Source organism: Dermacentor albipictus, chromosome 8 (genome assembly GCF_038994185.2).
Source record: "Dermacentor albipictus isolate Rhodes 1998 colony chromosome 8, USDA_Dalb.pri_finalv2, whole genome shotgun sequence".
NCBI classification, from domain to species: Eukaryota; Metazoa; Arthropoda; class Arachnida; order Ixodida; family Ixodidae; genus Dermacentor; species Dermacentor albipictus.
The window spans coordinates 80,489,841-80,515,246 of NC_091828.1; the positions used below are offsets into that span (position 1 = coordinate 80,489,841).

The 25,406-nt window shown below is 45.2% G+C and overlaps 2 protein-coding genes across 3 annotated transcripts in view; one reads left to right on the plus strand and one right to left on the minus strand.

Annotated features, from left to right (window-relative positions):
• Positions 1-16,190, minus strand: part of ecd (ecdysoneless cell cycle regulator) — a 31,012-nt gene extending 14,822 nt beyond the window's left edge. Inside the window, exons 1-8 of the mRNA XM_065427736.2 lie at positions 15,973-16,190; positions 15,764-15,881; positions 13,734-13,821; positions 12,139-12,263; positions 10,048-10,251; positions 6,704-6,866; positions 1,136-1,270; positions 611-818 (exon numbers count right to left, since the gene is read on the minus strand). Coding sequence (XP_065283808.1) covers positions 611-818; positions 1,136-1,270; positions 6,704-6,866; positions 10,048-10,251; positions 12,139-12,263; positions 13,734-13,821; positions 15,764-15,881; positions 15,973-16,165 — 1,234 coding nt within the window. The 5' untranslated portion in view covers positions 16,166-16,190. The remainder of the gene's footprint in view (positions 1-610; positions 819-1,135; positions 1,271-6,703; positions 6,867-10,047; positions 10,252-12,138; positions 12,264-13,733; positions 13,822-15,763; positions 15,882-15,972) is intronic.
• Positions 16,191-16,384: 194 nt separating this feature from the next.
• Lamtor2 (Late endosomal/lysosomal adaptor, MAPK and MTOR activator 2) lies at positions 16,385-23,601 on the plus strand. Of its 2 annotated transcripts, none has more exons than XM_065427734.2 (3): positions 16,385-16,594; positions 18,428-18,590; positions 20,178-23,601. In XM_065427734.2, the coding sequence occupies exons 1-3, from the start codon at positions 16,527-16,529 to the stop codon at positions 20,325-20,327; spliced, it is 381 nt and encodes a 126-aa protein (XP_065283806.1). In that variant the 5' UTR covers positions 16,385-16,526; the 3' UTR covers positions 20,328-23,601. The 2 variants fall into 2 exon arrangements, with proteins under 2 accessions (XP_065283806.1, XP_065283807.1); XM_065427735.2 differs by having other exon boundaries at positions 16,388-16,594; positions 20,181-23,601.
• Positions 23,602-25,406: the final 1,805 nt, after the last annotated feature.

Sequence of the window (25,406 nt, forward strand, 5' to 3'; positions counted from 1 at the left end):
GGGGAAATTGTCATCCACCTGAAGGTTGCACGAAACTACAAAGGAAACGCATACAGGTTTCACTGACAGAACGCTTTGCAGCTAAGGAAAAATTCATCCTGGTCTGGAATTTGAACCTGAGACCAACGCCTTTCCAGGGCTTGCCTGATGCAAGCATCCCCTCTCTTCTTAATATGCAAGGCCTCTGCTAATTCTCACGGGATACCTTGGAAAACCATCCATTTCACCGAAAACAGGGTAGCAGCCACGACTCCTGCAAAAAGCTGCCAGGTGCAACGAGCCAGATGATTTTGGTGACAGCCAATGCTCCCCTCAGCTGTACGCCGATGCAATTGTAGGATAGTAAAAGACACCATAGTGCAGAAAAGGGAGGAAGGGGGGGAGGAGATTAATTTTGACCCCCTGGTAAATCTTTAGCATGCACTCGAAGCTTGCTACATAAGCCTGTATGGGCCACCTTGACCGGAAAATGAACCTTTGACCTCACTCCGCCTGGAAGAATGCCATGGTGCCCTACTGTGCCACTGCAACTGCAGTGGGTGGGTATTCGTAGGAGTTCAAGGTCACACATTCAAGCACACTTGCGGCCATGCAAGATGCAAAGGCTCACCGTCTGGCTCTCCCAGCTTCTCGCCCTCTTCCCGGAGTTTCTCAATGTTGACATCGAGCTGCCGCAGAAGGCGCGACACCCGTGCGCGGGCTGAGCACCTTCCCTGGCGCTCGCTCTCGCCGTCAGCCCCCGCACTGACCGTCAGGGCAAAGTACTCGCGTGCACGCTGAATCAGGCTGTGGTACAACTTGGACCCTTCCAGTTCGCCCTGCAAAGGAAAGTGATCCTGTCAAAGTTGTTCGGTAACCATTCAGGCTTCTTGAGCACGAGGCTAGCTACATTCACAGCAAGTGTAACAGCTCAGAGAGAGAACGGTGCAAATGATTTTGGTGCCCATACAACCTGCCAGTGGAGATACAGCCACCGATCGATAATTCTGAAAGTTACTATGTATAGCCTAAAAGGTATTATTGATCAGCCACTGTATCTCTTGCTAAGGGGGCAAAGAAGCTGGTGATAATAATGGTGGCGACAATGCTGGTGACGATGACGACAATAATAATGACAATGATGACAATGAATTACCTGAAAGTAGCCCTTGGTGCTGAGGCTCTTGAGGAAGCGCTTCCACCGAACATCATTCCCAAGCTCAGCAAGGTCAGGTTCACCATTGGAGGCCATCTTGTCCGACCCGGCGGCCAGAATCTCCAGGCCACAAGCCTAACAAGGCAAAGGAAAGCACCCAGCACAGACATCTGTAAATCCTCTTCAATTAGATAAAGACTTATCAAGTCGTGAGACCGTTGGTCACAAGGCAGGTAAAGATGTAATGTACAGGTAGCAGGGTTCGTAGCAATCGTCTTGCAAAAAGAATGCAAGAGCTTTTTAAGGATTGGCAAGGATGTGACAAAGCACTTTCCAAGGGCACTAGCAACGTCATGTTTGACAGCTTGAGAATAAGGCACTGTCTTCGTACGCAAGCAAATGTTTGTTTTATTGAACACAAAGCAAACGAAAAGGTACATAAGAAAGACTTAGTGTGCACACCTGCAACAATCACCACAATGCTGCCTAACTTAGATTTCACTTTTCAACCACACCAACCCTCTCAACGCAAGTCCAAACGACATCCGCTAAACCTAAGCAATGCCTCTGCACTGCTCTGATCCCGTATTTACTGCAACAACAGTTATTTGTCCAACTTCCTCTGATGCACCCAAGTTTGTGCAAAACCCCTGCAGTTCCACGTCAACTCCTCCAATCTACCCAACACTGACACCACAACTATCACAGAGGTGGTGGCATGATGATCGTCACCAGCAAGAAGCAATATCACAATGATGGTGGCGATGACAAAGTGCAGACACCATGGAGCCAACAATTGCACATTGACAAATCTTGCGTGCCGCTGATGCATGGATATTGTCACATTGTAGTGACGAGGAAGAATCACAGCGGCACAACTGCAAGTTGGTGATGTACTCATTATCGAGTCACTATCGGGCAAACCTGTGCCCAGAAAAGCAAGTGTCAACTTCTGTAAGTTCGACCCTGATGGGATTGACAAAATAGATCAAATTATCCAGCAGGTCAAATTAAACAAGACGCAGAAAAAATGTTAAACTGATATTTTTTTCTACACAGCCAAAGCAGAAAACTAACGCAGAAATGATATTAAACCTCCTTCATCATCATCATCATCATCAGCCTGGTTACGCCCACTGCAGGGCAAAGGCCTCTCCCATACTTCTCCAAGAACACCGGTCATGTACTAATTGTGGCCATGCCGTCCCTGCAAACTTGTTAATCTCATCCGCCCACCTAACTTTCTGCCGTCCCCTGCTACGCTTCCCTTCCCTTGGGATCCAGTCCGTTACCCTTAATGACCATCGGTTATCCTCCCTCCTCATTACATGCCCTGCCCATGCCCATTTCTTTTTCTTGATTTCAACTAAGATGTCATTAACTCGCGTTTGTTCCCTCACCCAATCTGCTCTTTTCTTATCCCTTAACGTTACACCTATAATTCTTCTTTCCATAGCTCGTTGCGTCGTCCTCAATTTGAGTAGAACCCTTTTCGTAAGCCTCCAAGTTTCTGCCCCGTAGGTGAGTACTGGTAAGACGCAGCTATTATACACTTTCCTCTTGAGGGATAATGGCAACCTGCTGTTCATGATCTGAGAATTCCTGCCAAACACACCCCAGCCCATTCTTATTCTTCTGATTATTTCTGTCTCATGATCCGGATTTGCTGTCACTACCTGCCCTAAGTAGATGTATTCCCTTACTACTTCCAGTGTCTCGCTGCCTATTGTAAATTGCTGTTCTCTTCCGAGACTGTTAAACATTACTTTAGTTTTCTGCAGATTAATTTTTAGACCCACTCTTCTGCTTTTCCTCTCCAGGTCAGTGAGCATGCATTGCAATTGGTCCCCTGAGTTACTAAGCAAGGCAATATCATCAGCGAATCGCAAGTTACTAAGGTATTCTCCATTAACTTTTATCCCCAATTCTTCCCAATCCAGGTCTCTGAATACCTCCTGTAAACACGCTGTGAATAGCATTGGAGAGATGGTACAGTGAAACCTCGTTATAACGAACAGTTAAAAATTCGGAAATTAGTTCGCTATATCCATAATTCGTAATATAAAATTTCGTAAAAAATACATGCAAGAGGAGCAAAATTCAATCAGAGAAGGCACAGCAACTCGAACGACGCTTACTTGGGTCACGTTCATTTATTTACGCACAAAGAACTGCGTTATCGCGGCCTGCTTCTTGGTGTTGATCGCATTCAGTATCATGCCCTGTTCCACAGTTTGCAAGCACTCAACAAAGGCAAACCCACTGCCCTCAATAGCACTGCAGTGGCGGCGCAGTAAATCCAACGCAGCAAGTGCTTCTTGTGAAGTCGAAATGTTCTCATCGTCTACAGGGTCAGCCTTCGATCACGCCGCTGCCGCCGCTGCTGAAGCGGCGCTGTCAGTGGTTGTGAGGTGCGGACGATTTCTTTGGCTGTCAACTCTCGATGACGACGGGGCATCTGTGGCGCTGTCAGCGCCTGTGAGGTAGTCCTGAACGTTTGCTGCGCCGCACAACACACTTGTAGTGCAACGAAGCCTGCCGCCTGCTATTAAAGTGAGGTAGGGCTTGGCGTCGCGAAGTTCGTTATATCCGTTTTATGCCAAACCGCGTTCGCTATAGGAAGTTGAAAATACATGTGTTTGACAAAAATATTTCGGAAGAGTTCGATATATTCAATAATTCGTTATATACGTGTTCGCTATATCGAGGTTTGACTGTATCTCCCTGTCTGACGCCTTTCTTTATTGGGATTTTGTTGCTTTCTTTATGGAGGACTACGGTGGCTGTGGAGCCGCTATAGATATCTTGCAGTATTTTTACATACGGCTCGTCTACACCCTGATTCCGTAATGCCTCCATGACTGCTGAGGTTTCGACAGAATCAAACACTTTCTCGTAATCAATGAAAGCTACATATAAGGGTTGGTTATATTCCGCACATTTCTCTATCACCTGATTGATAGTGTGAATATGATCTATTGTTGAGTAGCCTTTACGGAATCCTGCCTGGTCCTTTGGTTGACAGAAGTCTAAGGTGTTCTTGATTCTATTTGCGATTACCTTAGTAAATAGTTTGTAGGCAACGGACAGTAAGCTGATCGGTCTATAATTTTTCAAGTCTTTGGCGTCCCCTTTCTTATGGATTAGGATTACGTTAGCGTTCTTCCAAGATTCCGGTACGCTCGAGGTCATGAGGCATTGCGTACACAGGGTGGCCAGTTTCTCTAGAACAATCTGCCCACCATCCTTCAACAAATCTGCTGTTACCTGATCCTCCCCAGCTGCGTTCCCCTTTTGCATATCTCCTAAGGCTTTCTTTACTTCTTCCGCCGTTACCTTTGGGATTTCGAATTCCTCTAGACTATTTTCTCTTCCATTATCGTCGTGGGTGCCACTGGTACTGTATAAATCTCTATAGAACAAGGCAGAAATCTAACGCGCACCCAATCTTTTTGCAAGAACAAGAAAATTGGGCAAGGGTCTACCATGTGTTGCGCAATGGCGGCCGGTTTCCAAAAGTCAGCTTTGCCGCAATGCACGCTTGTCATGCAGTAAAGTAATTACATGCCACAAATCCAGTTCCGGTATAATGTCCGATTGGCACCGTGCAAGAAATATTCGGCCCAACTTTCTTGAATAAAAAAGGTGCAGGTTAGGATCGGGCAAGTACCATAATTAGAGATTGTGAGCTATGGTTCTCACAGTATTCAGCATGCACGGTCACCCAGTTACAATCGCCTAGGGGTCACGCACGTGCGTGCTGACTGGTCAAGTTCGAACCTTTCGGCAAAGGCCACGTTCAGGACCAAAATAACTAAGCTTTGGGTCCACAGAAATGTATGGGTGCTGGCCAGAACCTTCGGTCCGGATCGAATTAACTGGAGTCGAATTAACATAAGTGCAACTCAAGGGCAACGAAAGCAGTGAGCGCAGTCATCGATCGTCAAAATCTGATCCAAGAGTTAGACATGTCGACTATTCATACATGACTCGCCACAGATTCCAGCATTATCGGTGGTGCTCGCGTGCATTCTAGAATTTACAACAATATCGCATAGTGCATGCACTCTGAATACACAAGGTTTGCCAACAACATAGACAACAGATGAAACCTGCAACAACATTCGCGAAAGTTCGGATATGGAAAGGCATTTCTTGTGCTCAGCGATAACTTTTAACATTTGTTAGATGATGAGAAATGGTCACCGTAAAAAATAAATAAGCATGCATGTCAATATCTTGCAGACTATTGAAGTGCGGACGTGGCGTAGTGGCTTCGTTAAATCCAAAATGCAATGCAAAACTTGCCATGGATATCGATAAAATGAATGGGAACAAACAAGTTCCCCAATTCTGCATTCTGGGTTACATTGAGAGCCTCCAATTTATTAGTGAAGTTCATAAAGAACTTAACATTTGTTATTCCTAATCTCATATTTAATTGAAAGAGATACAATGAAACACCACTGCCTTCGATATGCAAACCTAGAATATTACAGTGTCTTCACGCAACACATAAACCATGTAATAACACTGATTAGAAGACTGCCAGAGTTTAGAAAGGAGTGTGAAAATATAAAGCATAAACGCTCACAATAAATTATCAGGACCATAAATTCAAACTTCAAGTTTGGGTCGCTCTCATGGTGGCCATTTCCCACGGTGGCCATTAGGTGGGGACACACTGAGGTTGATGACAAACACCCATTTGTAGGCGCCGAAGTCCGATAATGGTCGAGCACCTGAACGGGAGCACTCTTGCACCTATTTTACCGGTATTTTACCGCTTGCACCTATTTTTCCAGCAACAGCTCTAGTCTGTCTCCCACAAACCCAGCAGCTTCTCTACACCAAGGCCACCACCTCTGGTTGCACAAGGGTCCACCCAAAGACCGTGCCCGTAAACCCTGTAGGCCCCTTGCGAGATGCAAACTCCCACGAGTACCCAAGCCCCATATCGGGGGACATCTCTACCAATTAGAAAAACCAGTGGGTTTCTGGCAGCACCAGGATTTGAACCCAGTACATCCCACATACGAGGCAGATGCTCTACCACTAGGCCATCAATGCTCTTTCACTAGGCCACTGATTTGGTTACCAATCTATTTATTTATCAGCCTACACTGCTACACTGCAAGAAGAGGCATTACAGCAGCTGCTATAACTAAGACGAAAGAAATGACAAAGGCATACCACACTCGTTTTGTTTTCACCTGCATACAAGGTTGCTTACTGCCCAAAAGTGTCAGAACAAAGTCATTGGTAAGCTGCATGTTTTTGAACAGAGTTGTTGCGCAGGAAAAAAGAGCAGACAATCGCGCAGACACTTCTTTTCTTCGCTCTTTGTCACTTTCAACAATTTATATCAATGAATCTTTTAAAGCATGGTCACATCCATTACTGTTCCCTTCCAATAAAATCCGCCCTAGTAGATTCTGGCAAAAAAAATTTTTCCTAGCATGGAATGTGACAGCAGCACCACTGTGCCTCTCCAACATCATGCTCTCCAGCTTGTCTGTAGGTGAAAACTCAAAACAACAAGTGTTGCCAATCACGGTAACCACTCACCAGTTTAAGCCCAAGGTCGTGGGCGACGAATTCGGGAGCGTGAGGGGGTGGCATGTTCCAGCCAACACGTCGATCAGGCATGAAGCGCTGCTGCCTCAGCTGCGCATACAGGCACCGGGTGAAGCGCACCTCCGCCATGACACGAGTCTCGGGTGGGAAGTGCCTGCATTGCGGATGAGAAAACGGAAAAGATGAAGCTTCTCCTCCATGCAAGCGATTGCGGTGTCAGTCAGTGGATACTGATGTTTTGAGAGCAACGCAGTGTGTCACAGCCTCCAAATCTGGGCAGTGATGTTGCGCATCTCCGCAGTGCTGCCAGATCAGTTCAAACTGGGGGTGTGGCATCCTAGAAGGATGCACTATGAGTAGCCAAGGGGAAGGAGGGGAGGGGGTCTTCGGAATAATTTCAAGCATCCGAGTAGACCAGCATTTTTCAATTCCATTACCATTGTTACACAACCAGTGCAGCTGTGAATCAAATCCACAAATTCATGGTGAGCGGAATGGCCACAGAACCACTGCAAAGGGTACCCTGTAAACCAATTCAAGGAATGCGGGGGAATGGAATGATTAATAACAAATCCTTCATTTAAATGTGCTTGGACACACTTGCGAAGGGAGAGCAAAAGGTGGGAATGACTAATGAGGCACGGCCACATTATAGGCACATTTTTTTTCCACATTAACAGAAAACACTGAAACAGAATATCAATGCAAATCTTGTATACAATTTGTGTTGCTTTATGCTACTTTCAAGTACACTTAAAAGCTTGTTAATTCACATGTCATTAATTTGATGTTTTGGATGATTCACACGCATATCGGGTCTGCCACAAATAACTGTGCGCCACCGTGGCTGGCTCCTGGCTCATGCTGGTGGTCACTTTACCAGCTCAGCAACAGGCAGTGCAACATGCTTATCACCGTCGTCATTAATCCACACCGCAGAGACAGTGCCCCCAAATCTCAGAAAGGTTATGCTTTCATGGACTGCATGCACCAGAAGAGGAGGCGAAATCACTTCGTGTCCACCATGTTCTTGCGTTCATTTTTTTCAAATGCACCGACACCGACAGTGTGACATCAAGCATGTGACCAATGTGGCCCATCGGGAAACTTGCCAGTCGCAAAGGTTGAGCAAGCAAGATAAGCTGCACCATTTTTTATCAGCTCTGCAGTGCCGACGCACCGCTGGGTGTGTTGTGGGACGTTTCCGTCGCAGCGACCAGACCTATACTGTGTACGTGCTGCAGTGTTTTCATCCCATCGGAACGCCAGTTCAGTAGACCCCAGATCTGTTGACAACTTGCGAGTGCGTGGCCAGGGCTACCATCCATGCCTCCTACTGGCGCACTCACATAATCAGCGAGATTACACACCTCGTGCTTAAATGAACCGCTTGGTAACAAATAAATAAAGTTGTGCACACCGGTGAGTGGAAACAGTTTCAAATGACTTTGGGGAACTCCATAGATGGCAGTAGCTCTAAACAACCAGTGGTGCTGAATGCGCACAAAATATCAAACATAAGATCAGCGCCGCAGATCAAAATTTTCTAATATGAATAGAATACGAATACTTAGCATTGAATATAGAATCAACTATTGTTTAATGACACGCACATGCCTTTATTAGCAAGTCAGTTTATTTTAACATGCTGGAACATTGCAATTACATTGTCATTGGTAGAAAAAATTGAACTAGTAAGGCATTATACTAAAAGATTAAGTTTTTGACTCATGTCAGCTTTGGAAAATTGAATTTCTGCTGGTTGTCTCTTCTCACCAACCTGTGCCTTATTATGCTACATAAATTTCCCGCAAACTCAGAGGCATTTGAACCTATACCAGCCATCACTCATCGTATTTTCTGTCAAGCAATAAGCTCCAGAGTGGAGATGGAACCTGCGATGAGTGCGCCCTCATTGTTCACAAACCCGCGCCCCTTCCTACTGAGAGGCTGGCTTTCCTGCATAGCATGATGTCCAGTGGCTAAGTGTGTTTTACAGGCACAATTTCGAAAGCAGCATGAAATTATTGCAAAATTCAGAACAAAATCAGACACGCTTTCTTAGATTAGATAGAAATAAATTCTAGGAACCATGTTTGCTCCCACATGGCCAGCAACATATTCGATTTTGTTGCCATCGTTATTCGAATCTTCGTTGCCAGGAAGAACACTGATTTTTCCACATTTCAAATACTGTATTTGTACCCAATCAATTATTCAAAAATTTTCAAATGCCGAGTTTTCAAATAGAATACAAATAACGTAATATTCGATAATATTCAAAATTGTCATATATTTGCACGCCCCTACCTAACTGTCTTCGTTGCCAGGAAGAACAGCGATTTTTCCACATTGTCCAAGGACTCTGAGCAGCTAGGCCGCAGCCTTCCACATTCAAACAGAAGCACCAGTATAGGACGAGCGCATGCATCATGAAGTAGCAGGTGGGCACAGGATCTGATTTGTGCCAACTGTTCCCTTCATTTGTGTCCTGACACACAACTTCCGCGATGAAGTGCTCGTTCTGCACCTTCGTCCGCGAATACAAACTTGTTGACCGTGGACCTGTCAACAGCTTCTGGAAATGCTGACTTGCTCCAAAGCTTCGTGGAAAGCTGCACGACGGAATCAATTTTGAATTGTTTCCTTGTTACTGTCAGCCCAGATGCTGGGGCGACGTCAGATTTAGTTTTTGCATGTTCGACTCGATAATCTCCAACTTCATGGTGAATGGTAGGCTCTCCAGCTTCGTGCTAGAAATCACGCAAAAGAAAAAAATAACACGTGGGGAAAACACAGGAAAAACGATGGCCCAAATCTCAATTAGCCACAAATGAGCAGGAAAAGCAGGAAATTCTAATTGGCTGTGAAAGCGAGCATTGCAGGGCAGGCCAGGATCGTTTCTTGTAAAGCGGTGTCCATCCGGAGTGCAGTTGCATTGCGGTTGCCAGATTTTTTGCCCAGCTTTCCCTCTAGAGTTGGTGTAATTATGTGTAACAATGCGCATCTGCTCCTTCCGGATCACAAATGGCATGCGTGTTATCAGCGTAACATAGCATTCTTGACAGGCAAGTAACGAGCACAAAGTTTTTGAAAAAGGAAGCACAAGCAGTGAACATGACGATTATTGTGGTGAGACGAGGTCCCAAGACGTGTAACCTGTTTGTAGAATGGGAAAGGCTGTAGATTTACACCCCTTATATATACGTAATAATGCAATACGCTTTGATTCACACCCCGTTGCGAGCAATTGGTGCATCTTTTGTCTGCCCAAGGGGGCATTTACTTTTTCATCACAAGCAAGTGCTTTCCAAGGAGAAACAAACTCCACGCACCTCATGGCTCTGAGTGCCCTCAGGTCGAGGGGGTCACGTGACACAAACGCCCCCACCGCAGGTCCCAGCAGGGCGGGGTCCCGTTGGAGCAAGGCCACGGCCGCCGCCGGAAGGTAGCAGTGTGCCCGGTGATGGGTCATCCGGTGCCGGGCTGGTGCATCATGGAAGCGGGCCGCTAGCGACTTCTGCACTCCCGGTGCTGCCCTGCAAGCAACAAAAAGGGCACCATTTCATTCAAGAATGAAATCCACGAAGACAAGGGAAATCAGATCTTCTTGTGAAATGTCACGGCTCACCTTTGTTACAGGTGATGCAATGAAGGCAGAGCTATGAGGCAAAGCACATGTGTGACGGTGCTCCTGATAGTAATAGCCCAACAGTATTACTCATGTTTAAGCAGGGAAAAAGAAAACACAAACATCTTATTTACTATTACAGCACTTATAGTAATATAACGCATAAAACACACCAATAAGTATTAAATTTGAATTTATATTTCATTGCTTCGCTCTACCACGATTTGGCAAATGTGAAACTACTGAAAATATCTAAGAATGTTCGACTCGCTTTTTCGCTCCAAGAAACTGAAAGTGTAATAAAACAGATGGTGCTGAGGAACTGAGCTGGACTATTTGCTCCAATAACACACATGCAAAAGCTGTACCCCTGTAGTTTCCTCTTCACTGTCATAGAAATTTGTTTGCAAGTACATTACATAGTCAAACCTCATTATAGCAGAGTTGCATCTGACATTAAAATACCTTCATTATATCCAACATTCACAATAATGAATTATAGTGAATGTTACACTGATATCAGCAATAAACATTTTGACTTACCTTGTTGCATTAGATAAATCATATCCATGTTCGTCCAATCAAGGTCAGACTGTATAGTTTAGCAAACAAGAAGCAAGGGCAATCGACTGCATGAAGCACTTGATGATTTATGAAACAGATCTTTTTATCAGGAATATTTGGCAGTCTTCACGAAAACACTATATATCGTGGGGACACTCGACTCTCATGCGTCCCCTGATGTTGTTTTTTCTGCATGGCTCTCGAATCCCCTGTAATCAGGCTTTGCCACATAGCCAAGCGCCACCAGCGGTCATAGAACTAGAGAGGGCGCAAGCATCGCCTTGCTAATGCTACTTATTGGCAGGATTACTCAGCGCAAGAGGAAGTCGCCGCTTCCTCTTTGGCTTGGGTTCGGCAGAGCGTGTGGATTTGTTGCATGCCTGTCGGCACGCTCTGTGGGACCGCCTCACGAGAGGGCTTCAGAGCAGGCCACCAGGATGGACAAACATGATTGTTTGAATGTGCTACAGTTCGTGTACATGCAAATGATAAGACATTAGCGTCCAGCATGAGGGCGAACATACTGAGTCGATATCTTGTCGCGGTGAGTTGGACTTTCTCGGTTCGTCAGCGCCCATCAGCATGTTTTATTGGCTATCTGGCATTCGTGTATGAGAGGTGCAATAAATGCCCTTCTGATTGTCTGCACTATTATGAAATCAAGAAAATACCATTCACGCGTACTAACTACGGACGTCAGGATATAAACTATCAAATACCTAGGCTACTAAACATTGTTGAACAAAAAATTGATTTCTGTGCGCCTAATTTTAAGCAAGGTATAAAAAACCTACTCATACACTATCAAATTAATTACACATAAATTGCTCTCGCACTAATTTTTTTTAATAATGCACTATACATGTATTCCTTCATCTGCGCAGTAATGTGATTGCACAAACAAAAACTGAAGCATAAATATCTTTTACACATAGTCATTGTATAATGTACACATTATCTTGTTTATTTGTCTGTTGTATATCGTACTTGCTTGTTTTCCTGTTATATTTGCTTTTTCGTTTGTACAACGGTTCATCATGCAAGCCGAACGCACTTAGGAGCAAGAACCCCTGTCAGGCCGAATGGCCTTTAGCTCTTGTTTCCTCTTTCAGTATGAAGAAAGGAAATAAACTTCAAACTTCAAACTTCAAACTACTGCATTGTTGCTCCTTTGTCCTAAGAGCATGTTGGAGACCCCACAATATATACAAAACGAAAACAGGCCACTAACTTCGTCTTTGTAATTGGAGACCTGATCTGTGCAATGGCATCATCGATTCTAGGTGCTGGGACACATTCTGAGGCCTTGCCATTCTCCAGGGGGACCACGTGCAGGCTGTTACGATAAATGTACACCTGCAAAAAAAAAAAAAAGTGGGGTCAGGCTAATGTAACAGCATGTTAACAGACAACATTTAAAAGATCATGCAGATCTCGTGCACTGTAGGAAGCATAAGCAAAGTTTCAATGAGCCAGCAAGATGACACGGTGCACCACGATAAGAAATGTGCATGAGATCTTGGCGACAAATACGTTCCATAATGTCATCAGCCACAGTGGCCAACCTTGAAGAGCAAAGCGAAATTTTATGCAGAGGGTGATAGCCTCGAGCAATCCTTTTCAGTCATACCATCACCTTCACAACGGTGAGCGTGACTCAGCACCAGATGCAATGAAGTAGACGGCCGAAAGCATTTCTGGCACTGGATGAAGATAGAGAGTTTGGCACTGCCCCAGATAGGCTGCCAGCCATATATGCTGATGCGTCCAGTGCCAAGTCGTGCTAAACCTTGCAAAAGTGATTGTATCGCTGACAGTGACAGCTTCTAGTCGCCGAGGCAGCTGGCGATGACATGCCAAATTACAGTGGGGTAGGCAGAGAAAGCTTCACTTTAAAGAAACAGTAAACAGCAGCTAAATGAACATAGCTAAGCCATTTTCTAGCGTTTAACTGCTGTCGCAATAATAGAGCACTGCTTTATTTTGCTTCATACTTCTGGGCAGTCTGTGGCCGCCAGTGTGAATATTCCAGCACTTTCTATTATGGTGTGGATACCTCATTTGCAGTAAATAAGAGCATGTGCCCGCTTGCAAGTAGTGCAACTGTAAGCCTGTGTTCCACGTTTTTGTGGCAAAAGCAGCCAGCCTTCTGTTGGTCATCCGGCACAGAAGATCACACCTGGCGTTCGGCCAGCATTGCGGCTGAAGATTGGGACGCCACATCTCACTACCACTTGCTTTCCTTCCAACTGGATGTCTGAGCCACACAAACATACCTCAATTATACTTCTGCTTCACTGCTGTGCCACCGACAAGTCACTCCTCGTTAAAGATGTTGCATCAAAGTCACAGGACGTCCTCTCCTTTCTGCGTGGTTAAATTACTCACACACCCCTTTCCCTGAATAATACTGTATCACGTGCATGCGGTTACAACTATTAAGCCCCTATCCATTCTTGCTTCCTGCGTGAATATGGAAAACAGACCCTCTACAGATAAATCAAGAAGGCGATGAAAGTGATCGAGAATGCCTTGCGGCTGGTGACTACAACAGCAACATGACAACAATCTCAAGGAGAACAACACAAACTAGCCCTTTTAAGAAGCAGTTTAAGTTCAAGCCCAACCACTGCTCAAAATCTCACGCTGAGTATGCAAAGGGACAAATGAATAATGCAATGCTGCATCAACTGCTGTCCACTATGCGTACCCATTTGACTTGATCGTGACTCAGCACCAGCTGCTGATGTTCATCTTACAAAGTGTTCCCCATCTCTTGAGGGCATGCTAACCAACATGCCTGGGCCACAGGCTCCACGCACTCACTCGGTTTTCACTGGTCTCCGGGTTCAACCACTTCGGAAGGTGCTCGGCGGCCTCTATGAGCAGGAACTCTCCGTCCGTGTCCTCGACCCTGGGCGCAGACAGTGAAAAAGTCATGGGCTTACACTCAAAGCCATTTTCACTGCGACGTTTCTTAACCCTTTATTCTGCAGCCAGTTTACATACAATGTGACCGCATCTGGAAATTCTTCTCATACGAACAACAAATGTGAGATGTGGCCACACAGTTTACAATTACGCATTGAAATTACGCAGATCCAGTGCACATTTTGGAACCCATGTAAAAGTGCAGCTTTTGTGAGGCAGTTAGTTAAATGCTGCAAAACTGCTCATCTTCTGTGATGCATTTTGCAGCAGAGCGATTATGTGCTTTACTCCCAAACCTGCAAGACACAAGAACAACAATCACACAACAAACTCCTGCCACACAACCCACGTGACCGTGGATTACACGAACTCCAAGATATGACCACTTTTCATCACGCCATCTCCGGGATCAGCCCAGTTTACGACTGACCTCCCCGCAGGGCCAGCCCACATAGCAAGAAGCCGACCGAGTAGACACTTAAAAACCTAATAAGAAAAAAGGCATGAAAAGCACCACTTTAATAAAGGAATTATGCACTTCAAGGGGTACATTTGTTGTACTGAGGATGGTTATGCACTGTTTGTTGTTTCATGGCAGAGTTCTGTAGGGAATAGAGCAGGCCACTAGCACATCTGTAGGGGCAGTACTTATAATTTGGATCGTTATACAAGTGCTGTCCTGTGTATAAGCTACTCAGCAGGATAGCAGCAGCAGCAGCAGCCATTGTCAGCAAAGTCTTGGAGGGTTCGCATAGAAAGCTTCACTTTAGAAAATAAAATATGCCTATCTTCATGCAGACACCGACCGAAATCTCACGCAAGGAGTTTCAAGTGCAGTCGCATCTTAGCTGATTGCTATAACAATGCATGCCAGCTATCGGATGCAGTGACAAATTATGAAAGGTGTCTACGGTGGATGGAAACCTCCTGTAACATCTCGGCCCACAGCTCAACTGGCCAATCCTCCCACTTCTAATTGCCATAGGCTGCTCATCGCCACTACGTCAATAACATTGATGCTGCGTTAATCTAAGCAGTTGCCACATGAAACGTCGCCCTTGTTTATCTCCCGCCGTGATGAGTGTTTCTTGTCTGTGCAAACTGGTTCAATTTTCTTGTACATTTTCACAAACTATTGACTCAGTGTGAATTCTTCCTATTACGTTGTGCATTAAGTGCAGTGAGTGCCTCGTGTATCTCTGCTGAAAATTGTACTCGTATGTGCTTGTTCAAAATGGTCTGTGTATGCGAGTGTGCGTCATCATTCCTCATTACTTATCAAACATTGTGTTCTTGAGACTAAACAAAAGTGCAACCCGAGTTCAGTTAAATACAGTAAAGCAGTGCAATAATTCGAACGTTGAAGTGTACATCCGATCATTTAACGACTTCCAGCATCGATGCAAGAATGTCGGTCTATACCTAATTGTGAGCAACCTTTTAAAAGAGGTTGAATACGTTCAACTCATTTCAGCACTACGCCCCTTCTAGGTAGCACATGCGCAGACTTGGACTCGCGGGAGCGGAACGGAGTGGGCTCAATTAAACGTGCTGACGCAAGCTTATAGCTGGATCGGTTACATGTCTGCTGTCAAAGAGCATCAACGGACGGCAACTTAATTTCACGAAGTTATTTACTCGGAGATTATCCCCACGGAGATTATTCAACTTGCCGCCAGCTCCCGTCTAGTTAAATGATGAAGAGCTGTGCAGGGAAACGCGTTTGTTCGGTCGCTCTTCATCTGTTGCTATGGCAACGACGTCATTCCACCAGGTGAGTCAGCCACGCCTAATCGATGACAGTGCGCCACAGGATGCCGACTCGCTGCGTGGACTACAAATGATCACATTCGTACCGGTGCACAGCTTGAGGACATCAAAAAAAGGCTCTCGACTGTGCGATAAATAAGAGTGCTCCAGCTTACTTGACGACCAAGTCCTTGTCATCCTTGGTGAGCTCGTACAGCAGATACACGATAAACCACTCGTCCTCGACGTTGTCGCCGAAGTACGTGCTACCTTCCAGATGGGGTGGAACACTGTCTGCACATGCATGACAAGAGAAGAAAACAAAGAAACGCCCTTCGATGACTTCGATCGAAACTGACGCGCCCCGCGGGAACGCTCTGCTCACCTCTTTGTGCGTCAACGACGCACAGGTTGAACTGCTCGTCCTGCCAGATGTAGCTGGTGATGAGCGGGAGGAGCTTGGCTGTGTACAGCTCGGCCCTCTTTTCGAGCTCAAGTCTCGCCTTTGCGGGGTTTTCGAGCTTTGGAAACAAATAATAGCGGACCGTGTCGTCCGCAACTCGCCTGGCCGCCGCCATGTTTGAATGCGAAACCGTTACTCGGCTGCTCTCGCGCGTTTGCACAAAACAAAAATAAATAAATAATTGTCCTCTCCCACACAGTTTTCTGTGCGTTAAATTTAGAATCAATTGTTTTGGCCACCAGATGGTTGTAGGGACCTTGTTAGTTAGTTTTTTATTACTTTTACAGTGTTTTTGAAAGTTGCGAGTGATAAGAGGCTGAATCAGTCACTCTTCACAGAGGTCGCTCGTTCACTCGTCATATGATTTTGTGTTGACACCTTTGCCTCCTCTCTCTGACGGCCTTTGACATTTTTACGGTTCTCGGCGGTTCGTAGCATCTGCGACTTTCCGAGTGTCGTGAAGTCGTGCGAAGAAAATGCTCAAGCCACGGGCGCTGACTCAAGTCTTGTCGCAGGCCAACACAAGTGGCGTGCTTTGCACCTTGTAAGCTTGTGGGTGGTTGTGTTGTGCTTGCCTTTCCAGTGGTGGAGCTAATGTTCTTACGGGCGTCTTTTGCGATTGATGCGCTGGAATCTTCTGATGTGGCTCGCTTGACAGCACATCGTGTGTTCGGCTTTGTTCAAATGTTACTTTTTTGGGCGTCGGAGATATTGTCTTCACCGCGCGCGAAGTATTTTGGTCACCGTAGCCATTTCCTCTGCCCCGATGTACGCTCATTTCTTTATGTTCGACCGGATGTGCACATGGTGACAGATGTAGTCTTTCTGTGCACATAGCGTGCGAACATCCAGCTGTGCTTAGCTGCCGATTACTTATAAGCGGTATTGTCACGCACAAATATATCAGCCACAACTATCAGCTAATCTGGTGTTCAAATACACGCGTGCCACTTCGCAACAACTGAACACATGGGTTGGCTCAGTCTTGACCGTTCCACTTGATACGCATTCGCAATCGTTGGTAAGAACATTCTGAACATTGATTGCTGCGCTGTTAGAGCTTAGCTATTTTAACTAAAAAAAAGGACCCTAGTAGTTTTGCCAGAGCTAATACATATTGCATTTCAAGAACTGTCACTTGTAAATATAAGCTACATTTCGCAACTCTTTAAGGACGTTGTGTGGCAGCAACCGTCAACACAATACTTGCAAAACCCTCTATACATACTGCATTGCCTGCCCCCACGAGGTCGTGCATCAAAGCTCTACAAACTGCTGTCAGGCTAGATGATTTAGGGGCAATTATTAAGAGGCCCGAGGGTGTAAAGTCTGAAACTTACTTATTATTGAGAGCGTATCACAACGTCATGCAAGCAAAAGTCACTGAAAAACGTAAAACGTTTACACTGTGGAGTGCTACGAGGAAGTAGCTGTACATGGCACTTCTTTAGAGGGAGAGCAGGCTTTGCACTCGACAAAAGCCTCATGCATTCGCTGTGCCCAAATATGCATTGTCGCAGCGCCCGTCACGACACCTCAGTAGTTATGGCATTCTGCCACTGAGCAGGAGGCCATGAATTCAATTCCTGGCCGCCATGGATACATTCTCATGAGGGTGGAATGCAAAAGGCACTTGTTTCCCTATGTTTAGGTGCACATCAAAGGTGGCCATGTCAGAACTAATCCAGAGCCTTCCTCCACTATAGCGTCCATCGTAGACCCTGTGTTGCTTTGGAATATCAAACACCATAAAAAAAATACTAAGATTTCATACTTTAGCTTGGAGGATGCATTTTGTTGGCCGCTGTGAAATTTGCGTTGCATAATGATTGCACGAAATCTGAGGGCACCCAAGCGCTTATTACGAGTTGTGAATGCGAAAACATTAATGTCGAATTGGATGCCGCTGAGTGGTCCTTCGAGTTGAGCTCTTCGCGGGCAAGGAGCACGTTGAGATATTTAACACGTTTTGATTTGACCTTACCAAAGTGCAATTAGAGCGCAGGCAAGAGCTTGCGCGGACAAGGAACGGGGGGATAACTCAGGCTTTCGAGCGTGAGGGCGAGAGGCTGTCGCAGCGATACCTGTCCCCTCACGCAACAGCTGGCGCACTACCAGGGCAGAAAGTGTTCCCTTTCGCCCGCTCTGCTACATTGAGGCACACTTGTGATGTGGCGCCGCAGCCAGTGGAAATTTATTACCTGCCGTTTCGCTGCTGCAGATGACAGACGCCAGCTTTTTTGCTCAGTGGACCGGTTGACACACTTGCATCAAAATTCGCACTGGCATCCCGGAAATAAGAATAAGTGGTCTTTTTGAGCCCACAAAACATTCAGTATTTAATTTCCAACCTCATTCAAATGTGTCTTCCCTGCAGGCTGCTGAACCGCGAGGGCACCCTGCTGGCCTACTCTGGTTACGCAGACAAGGATGCCAAGATGACGGCAGCCATTGCCAGCAGTATTTGGCTCGCCAATGAAAAGAATGCACATGCTGCCATCAACGAGGGGCAGCTCCGGCTCGTCATTGTTGAGTGCGAGGTAACGATTTTGCCTCCTCTGGTAGCCCCAAAAAGCATGTCTCGCATCCACTGCGGTTGCATAGTGGCTTTGGCATTGTGCTGCTAAGCGTGAGGTCGCGCGATGAAATCTCGGCCACTGCAGCTGCATTTCGATGGGGGTGAAACGCAAAAACGCCTCCTGTTTGCCGTGCGTTGGGTGCACGGTAAAGAAACCCAGGTAGACAAAATTAATCTGGAGTCCCACACTACAGCGTGCCTCATAATCAGACCGTGGTTTTGGCTGGTAAAACCTCAGAATCCTTAATTTAGCATGTCACTTGCAGCATTGCATTCACTGTTTAAGAAGGGTGTGTGGCACAAGGTTAAAATGAACAGAAGAAATAGGAGGAGGCAAAAAGAGCTCCAAACTTCCCAACTAATTTTGTTCCAGGAAGCACCCAATATATAGGCAGAGAACATACATGTGCATACAACCATTACGTTCGCCGCACTTGCATGAATGCTGACAAAATAGCTGAAATCGCCAGGCAGCTATCACAAGGCAGGCAAGCATGCGCAAACGGAAACTAAAATGTTTAATTCGCTTTTGTGAAGTGAAATCAATGAAATGCTAATGCAGGAATTGCCTTGTTTCTTTATGTGAAAGGCTTTAGCAGAGCATTCTAGCATTTGTTTTGAACACTAGAGGCCATGTTCTGACTTCATTTGTGGAAGACAGGGCTTCACAAACAAGACAAGGCAGGTAACAGACACAAAGGCAATAAGCAGTAATATAAAAACAGAATTGCACACGTGGCCTAGATAACCTTGAATTACCATGACATGTGGAAACAAGGTGATTATAGAAGTGGCCACAGTGCCTGTATGTCGTCCTCATGAAGTGCTTTGTATGTCTTACTTATGCGCGTTGGCCCTAGCTTACGGATGTAAAATGCTCCTATTAAATAATGTGTGATTTCATCCCTGTGCCTTAAAAAACTTTGCTTGCTTCCTAGTCGTATGTACAGGCAGGCAGGTAACTATGCTCATATTGACACATGTACTTGTTTATCTTTCTCGGGTGACCGCTTCTTCACTGACTAACAAAAGTAAAACTTTATTGCTCAGCGCAGGACATGCCTGCATGCAACAGAAGCTTCTCAAATGTTATCAATGGTTGTATCTGTTGTCTGTTGGCACCAAATCTTGTGTAATCTGATTGTATGCACACCACGAATTGTGTAGTACTTTCTGGAAGATGCGTGGGCACCGGTGATTATTCTGGAACCTTAGATGACTCACGTATAAAAACCGATGTGCTTGCCCCACAGATCAGATTTCGCCGATCGCCGACTGTGTTTGGCGCTATCATTGTGCTTTGTGTGTAACCTGCTTTTGTGGGAACAGGTTGGCCCACTAAAAAAGTTAGCTTTGTCATTCACAGTTTTGCGACTGTTTCCTTCGTCATAAAACGTCATATGTTGGGGAAGTGTAGGCTATCGGTTCTCTGCCTCTCAGGGATCGAATGTATAGTCTGCATACATATCGTAAGTTTCATGCTGCTGCTCAGAGTAATCAGATCTCAATAGGTTACTAGAAGCCTTTTTTTTTTCTTCTCCGCTCTAAGCAGGATGGCCAGGTGGCCATCACCCAGGTTGCCAACCTGCTTCTGTGCCTACATGCCAAGACCAGCGTGGGACAGGGTCTGCTCAGGGCCAAGGCACGTGCCCTTGTCGAGTACCTCGAGGGCCCCCTGCTCCAAGTTGCCGTCTCATAGCCAAGAAGAGCCGTCCTGAGTCTTTGCCTGTCAGCAATGAAGCGGGCCCCTTGTGTAGAGAACTTTTCACATTGTGTGACTGTCAAATTTACGTTGGTTGCCGGGGCAACGGAGGAGAGTGAGCCATTGTTTCAGAGTACGAAGATAGAAGACATGAGAACTTGTTCAGAAGGCACAGTGATAGCTGTGAAGGAAGGCGGGTGTAGTTCCACTGCTTCATCACAATTAATTTTTCAACGGTGCTAAAAGCAGATGGAATGCAGAGAGGTTGCAGACGAAGCAAACACCCATCCCCTGTGCATCTTCTGCAGCATCTCATCTGTTTCTACCACCATTAAGTAATAAATTGCAATGCTTATGAAGCTGGATTCACACGGCGGATCAAATTGTTCATTCAGATCGCAGATGGGTGTGAAGTGGCTGAACTGCAACAAGTTGCAGTGCTAGCAGTGCTTGCGCGAACTGAATAAACAAGTCAGTTCATCATGTGGATCCAAGTTAACTATCAATCCAACTATCTGCTAAATTGCAATGCTAAAACACGGGAAATTATGTGCCGTGATGGTTTACATAAATTTTGTCGTTTCCTTGCCACAGAACACAGAAGACGCCAGTCACTCAACTCCTTTACTTTTGCATAAAATTGTTTCTATCTGCATATTGTGTGTGCTTGTGTATGTCTGTTCCTAAAGGAAGTCATAATTCTTTTCTGAACCATATCTCACTCAGCTTGAGGCAGTTCAAGTTAGGTTAAATGAAATGAAAAATGTGTCATTCCCAAAGGTTTCAGTTGACTGTAGACGCCCTGCATGATCTTGTCTTGATCACATTGCATTCCAACTCATCCTGTCAGCTGTGAATTATTTGTTCTGAAAGGTGGTGTTCTGAGAGAAAAGTGACAAGTTGGCTCAATAGATAAGTGTTAAGCCAGATTATCGGTAAGTTGCTTCTGGAATATCTGAGATCGGCCATTTCATGAGCTGATGCAATGTAAGCTAAAGATTATACGATATAGGAGACGTGTAGAGACACCATCTGCTAATTCTTATACCAGCCCCCACCCATTCATGACATTTGAGATTATGATGGCATTTGCTTGGGTCTAGGTAATACTTTACTGAACAATAAAGATGGCATTGTGTTTGCAAATAGCACAGACTGGACTTTGTAGTTTGAGGAAGCTTTTATTGCACCAAAGCAGCCAGAAAAATGCAAATGTACATACTAAAAAAATGTGTCATGTCAGTGAGGCCACGGGACATGATTTTGGCGTACATCTAAAAAACGGGAGTGTCCTTGCTTCCGCTAATAATGAACCCTTCACAGCCAAACAAAAGTTCAGGCTCGATATGATGAAGTTGGGAAAAATTGTTTCATTATTTTGAAGTGCCATAGATCCTTGTGTAGGAGCAACAAATGGGGTGCATCCTGCAGAAAAAAGTGTGCATTGTTGAACCACTTGACAATTGGCGATTTAGATGCCTGTCTTTCTCTGCAACATTGTTGAAATTTTGTTACAGCTAACTTCCAAATACAAATACATTTTGTTGTTTGAGGCTAAATATACATGGTCTTCTATGGACAGTACAATTCATTATGTTGAGGATTACGTTCCATTAAAGTTTAACTGTACAATTTTCTGAGTGCTTTAGCAGTCTAACCTGATGTAGTGTTTTGCCTTGGTGTTCCTGGATATAGAAGATAGGCTAGCATTAGGGTGAGGTTGTCTAGAAACCAAAACAAAGCAGGGCATAATTGTACTGTCAAGCCTTTGTTACAACGAAACATCAGACAAAAATATTTTTTTATATCCAATATTTGTTATGCGGATGTATTAGTTGCAAGTTAATATTAGCAAGAAACAGTTTAAGCTTACTGAATTATATTCAGGTTGGACTGTACTGCTGTTGCATGGGAACTCTCAAGCACACCCAAGTCTTTTCAAATCAAAACTCGATTCTAACCGATTGCTGTGACGTGCCACTTTCAATTGCGCTTTGCTCGATGCTGCTGTGCCCACACCCACTTCTGGCTTCGATCGCACTGAAAAAATTTCAATGCAGATCAACTTCAGTGAGAATCAAAGGTGGCCACGGGGCAGGCATTTCAGTTTCAGTGGCGTGATGCACGGAATAGTGTGCCGATACTTAGAGACGTTTGTGTTGCTGTCTGCAATGCCCACGTTTCAGGACTTCTCTGTGCTTGTTTCAACTTTCCCTTTTCCTAAATGACACCCCCTGTTGGGGATGTTTCTATCTGAACCAAAGACAATGAAGCCAGAAAGCTTAGAAGCTTGTGGTTGCATGTGGCAATTCAGTCGTCCGGTGGGCTGGCATATGCATATTTGTCACACTCTTTGAATGAATGCGTATTCGAAAGTAAGTTGTGGAAGCAGTTAGAAATGAAATGAAGACGTGTAGGGAATGATTAATTAAGGAAAAATGTAGAATCGCATGGAAAGTGCAATAGCATAGAATAGTATCCTCTTTGTGTGTGTGGCTGAACATGAAAGTCGCGTGTTCCCGAGAGTGTATGTCGCGTACTTGCTGCTGCCGGTTGAGCTTAGAAGAGGTCACTGTTCGAGGCAGATAGAGATGGTAGCCTGTTTGTACACCTGTTTTAAATTTGGTGATACAGGCTAGAACATTATGCTTTGTAAATTCTGTTTCAGCATCTCGCCACATGATTGCTGTCATCTGCAATCCACTTAGCAGTTTTATGGTTGGTCGAAGCGGTAGTTCAGTCACTAAGCCTTTTCGATGTGCCTGCCTTGTGCACAATACAGGAAGGTTTGCTCATTGTTTACAATGGTGTTTTGTGTTCAGCCCATCAAACATCTTTTTTAGTCCTCCAAAATGCTGTGCCAGGTCCTTTGAAGTCCTTGCGAATTCTTGAATTTTTTTGCACAATATACTGCTACAAACCCTGCGGTAACTGCGACACCACATTTCACATCCGTAATCTTGGTATTGAATTCCATGTCTGAGGTGCCTTGATACGATACTCATGCTTTGGCATCCTGCACTAGAAGTACTAATGCCTAATACCCAATGGATCGAGAGCGCAACCTTGCAAGTGTTTTGCCTGAACACAAGACTGCTGCTGGAATGCTGTCCATCGGTGCCCCAACGAAAGGAGCAACCTCAAATTACTGCCACGGACAGGCATGCTTGCGAGGTTGCATGTGGCTGGCTGCCACTGAGTGTGTACAGAAGTGTTTTGCTGAAGCAAGATGTTGCTTTGAATGTTAGGAATAAAGTTTACATTGTCTTGACTTCTGTTTACTGTTTGTGTAGCTTGGATGCAGAACCTTGCTGTGCGAGACATTCTTATCTATGTTGTGATATATGAGTGCACATGTAGAGTTTGTGTTGCATAGGTCCGGCAGAATAAGTGAGCTCTCACTCACCAATATTCTTGCAGGCTATACATGGGGTAATCATATTTCAGTCTTATGGAATTTTTAAAATTTGCCTATTGCAGACAACATAATTCTAGTACTTGAGCTGGATTATTCAAAACTTGAAAACATTTCTTATGTCCCATCAAAGTTCTACCGAGACCATGTGTGCGTATACCTATGCCACGTGTGTATACGGCGAAAACAGTTGTACGAAAAGCGAATGTAAAACAAGTGTATGTATTTATTTGCTTTATTTATTTCTGCAGGCTAACTGCACAGATTACAGTTAGCCTGCAGAAAACACTGGACGAGATTTTATACTGAAAATTGTAGCAAATAATTCCAGCGGCAGAAATTACTTGCTAGAGAAATCTAAACTCATTTTTAACTAATTAACTTGCTCATTAATTACATTACGGCACGTCGCAATTTACGAATTGTAGCCAGTGAGCTCGCAAAGCGTATCCACTTGAAATAAATTTGCAGAATGACACTGGTTTGGAGATATGCGCTGTCAAACTCTCCCTAAATGTACACTGTTGTTCTGCTTACTTTTTTCAACAAAATGCTCTCTTTTATGCATTTAAGCACAAAAGCAACTAGGATGCCCATGTATTTCGTCGCACACTTGGTGAAATATCTCAAAACTGGTGTCTTCCTGGAAATTAATTTCAAATGAATATGTCTGGCAATCTCACCAACTGCAATTCATAAATTGCAATATGTGCCATAAAGGAACGAAGTTATTAGTGAATTTCTGTTCGTCACCGTTTCTGTTGGACCACCACTTCTTGTGCGAGTAATGTCCGGCTCTGAATAATACAGTTCTAGGGCTGCCATCGACGACTTTTTTTTTATGCGAAGCATATTACGAGGGCTCAACCCAGCTCCTCAGGCGCGGCGGTGACCATGAAATCACGTGACACCGTGACGTCACGACAGAGGAGAAGTGGCTTTGGCTCAACTCTTGCAAGACGGGCTGGGTGGGAATCGAACCAGGGTCTCCGGAGTGTGGGACGGAGACGCTACCACTGAGCCACGAGTACAACGCTTCAAAGCGGTACAAAAGCGCCTCTAGTGAATGCGGTGTTGCCTTAGAAACGCGCTGTTTCTAAGGCGTGCGTCTCTTGCTCAGGCGCACATTTCGTTGCCGCGCCGAACGCTGCTTTGCTCGACGCTCACCGCGTCCAATGCGGGGCGCGTAGTCGCTGCCCTGTAGCCCATTGTCTTACACCCCTTGGCGGGTCGACGGGAACGCTGTCGCGTTCCACTCTTGAAGGCGAAGAAGCAATGCATGAGTTGTTTCTTCGTCTAGCCGAACCAAATATAGCCAAGCAACAGCAGTTCACCAGGCTAAACAGTGGTTCAACAACTAAAATAAAGGCTAGTATGCTTCGCATCCTGGGCTTAACCTTACCTAAGCCACAGCCATTTTTTTAATTCCGTAAAACTCATTTCATTGACACACACGTCAATTGCTACTTTTCCTTTTTCAAGTGAAGCTTGGATTGGCTCGCAAGTTTCGGTAGCGATGTATTCACGCAAATACCCAGTTGCACCTAGAGCAGCTGCGGGAAAGGGCGGTTTGATACGAGTTCACAGCTGCGCCGGCTCCGGAACGTGAGTCCTTAGCAAGGATTCCAGCTGCATAGGCGCGCGCTCACGCCACGCGCGCT

What these genes read in the sequence shown, in the direction of transcription:
- Lamtor2 (XM_065427734.2), top strand. Translation starts at nt 16,527, where the DNA reads ATGCTCAAGCCACGGGCGCTGACTCAAGTCTTGTCGCAGGCCAACACA. An exon ending in AGTGGCGTGCTTTGCACCTT is followed by an intron (nt 16,595 to 18,427) that starts GTAAGCTTGTGG and finishes TCTTCCCTGCAG; the next exon opens with GCTGCTGAACCGCGAGGGCA. An exon ending in TCGTCATTGTTGAGTGCGAG is followed by an intron (nt 18,591 to 20,177) that starts GTAACGATTTTG and finishes CTCCGCTCTAAG; the next exon opens with CAGGATGGCCAGGTGGCCAT.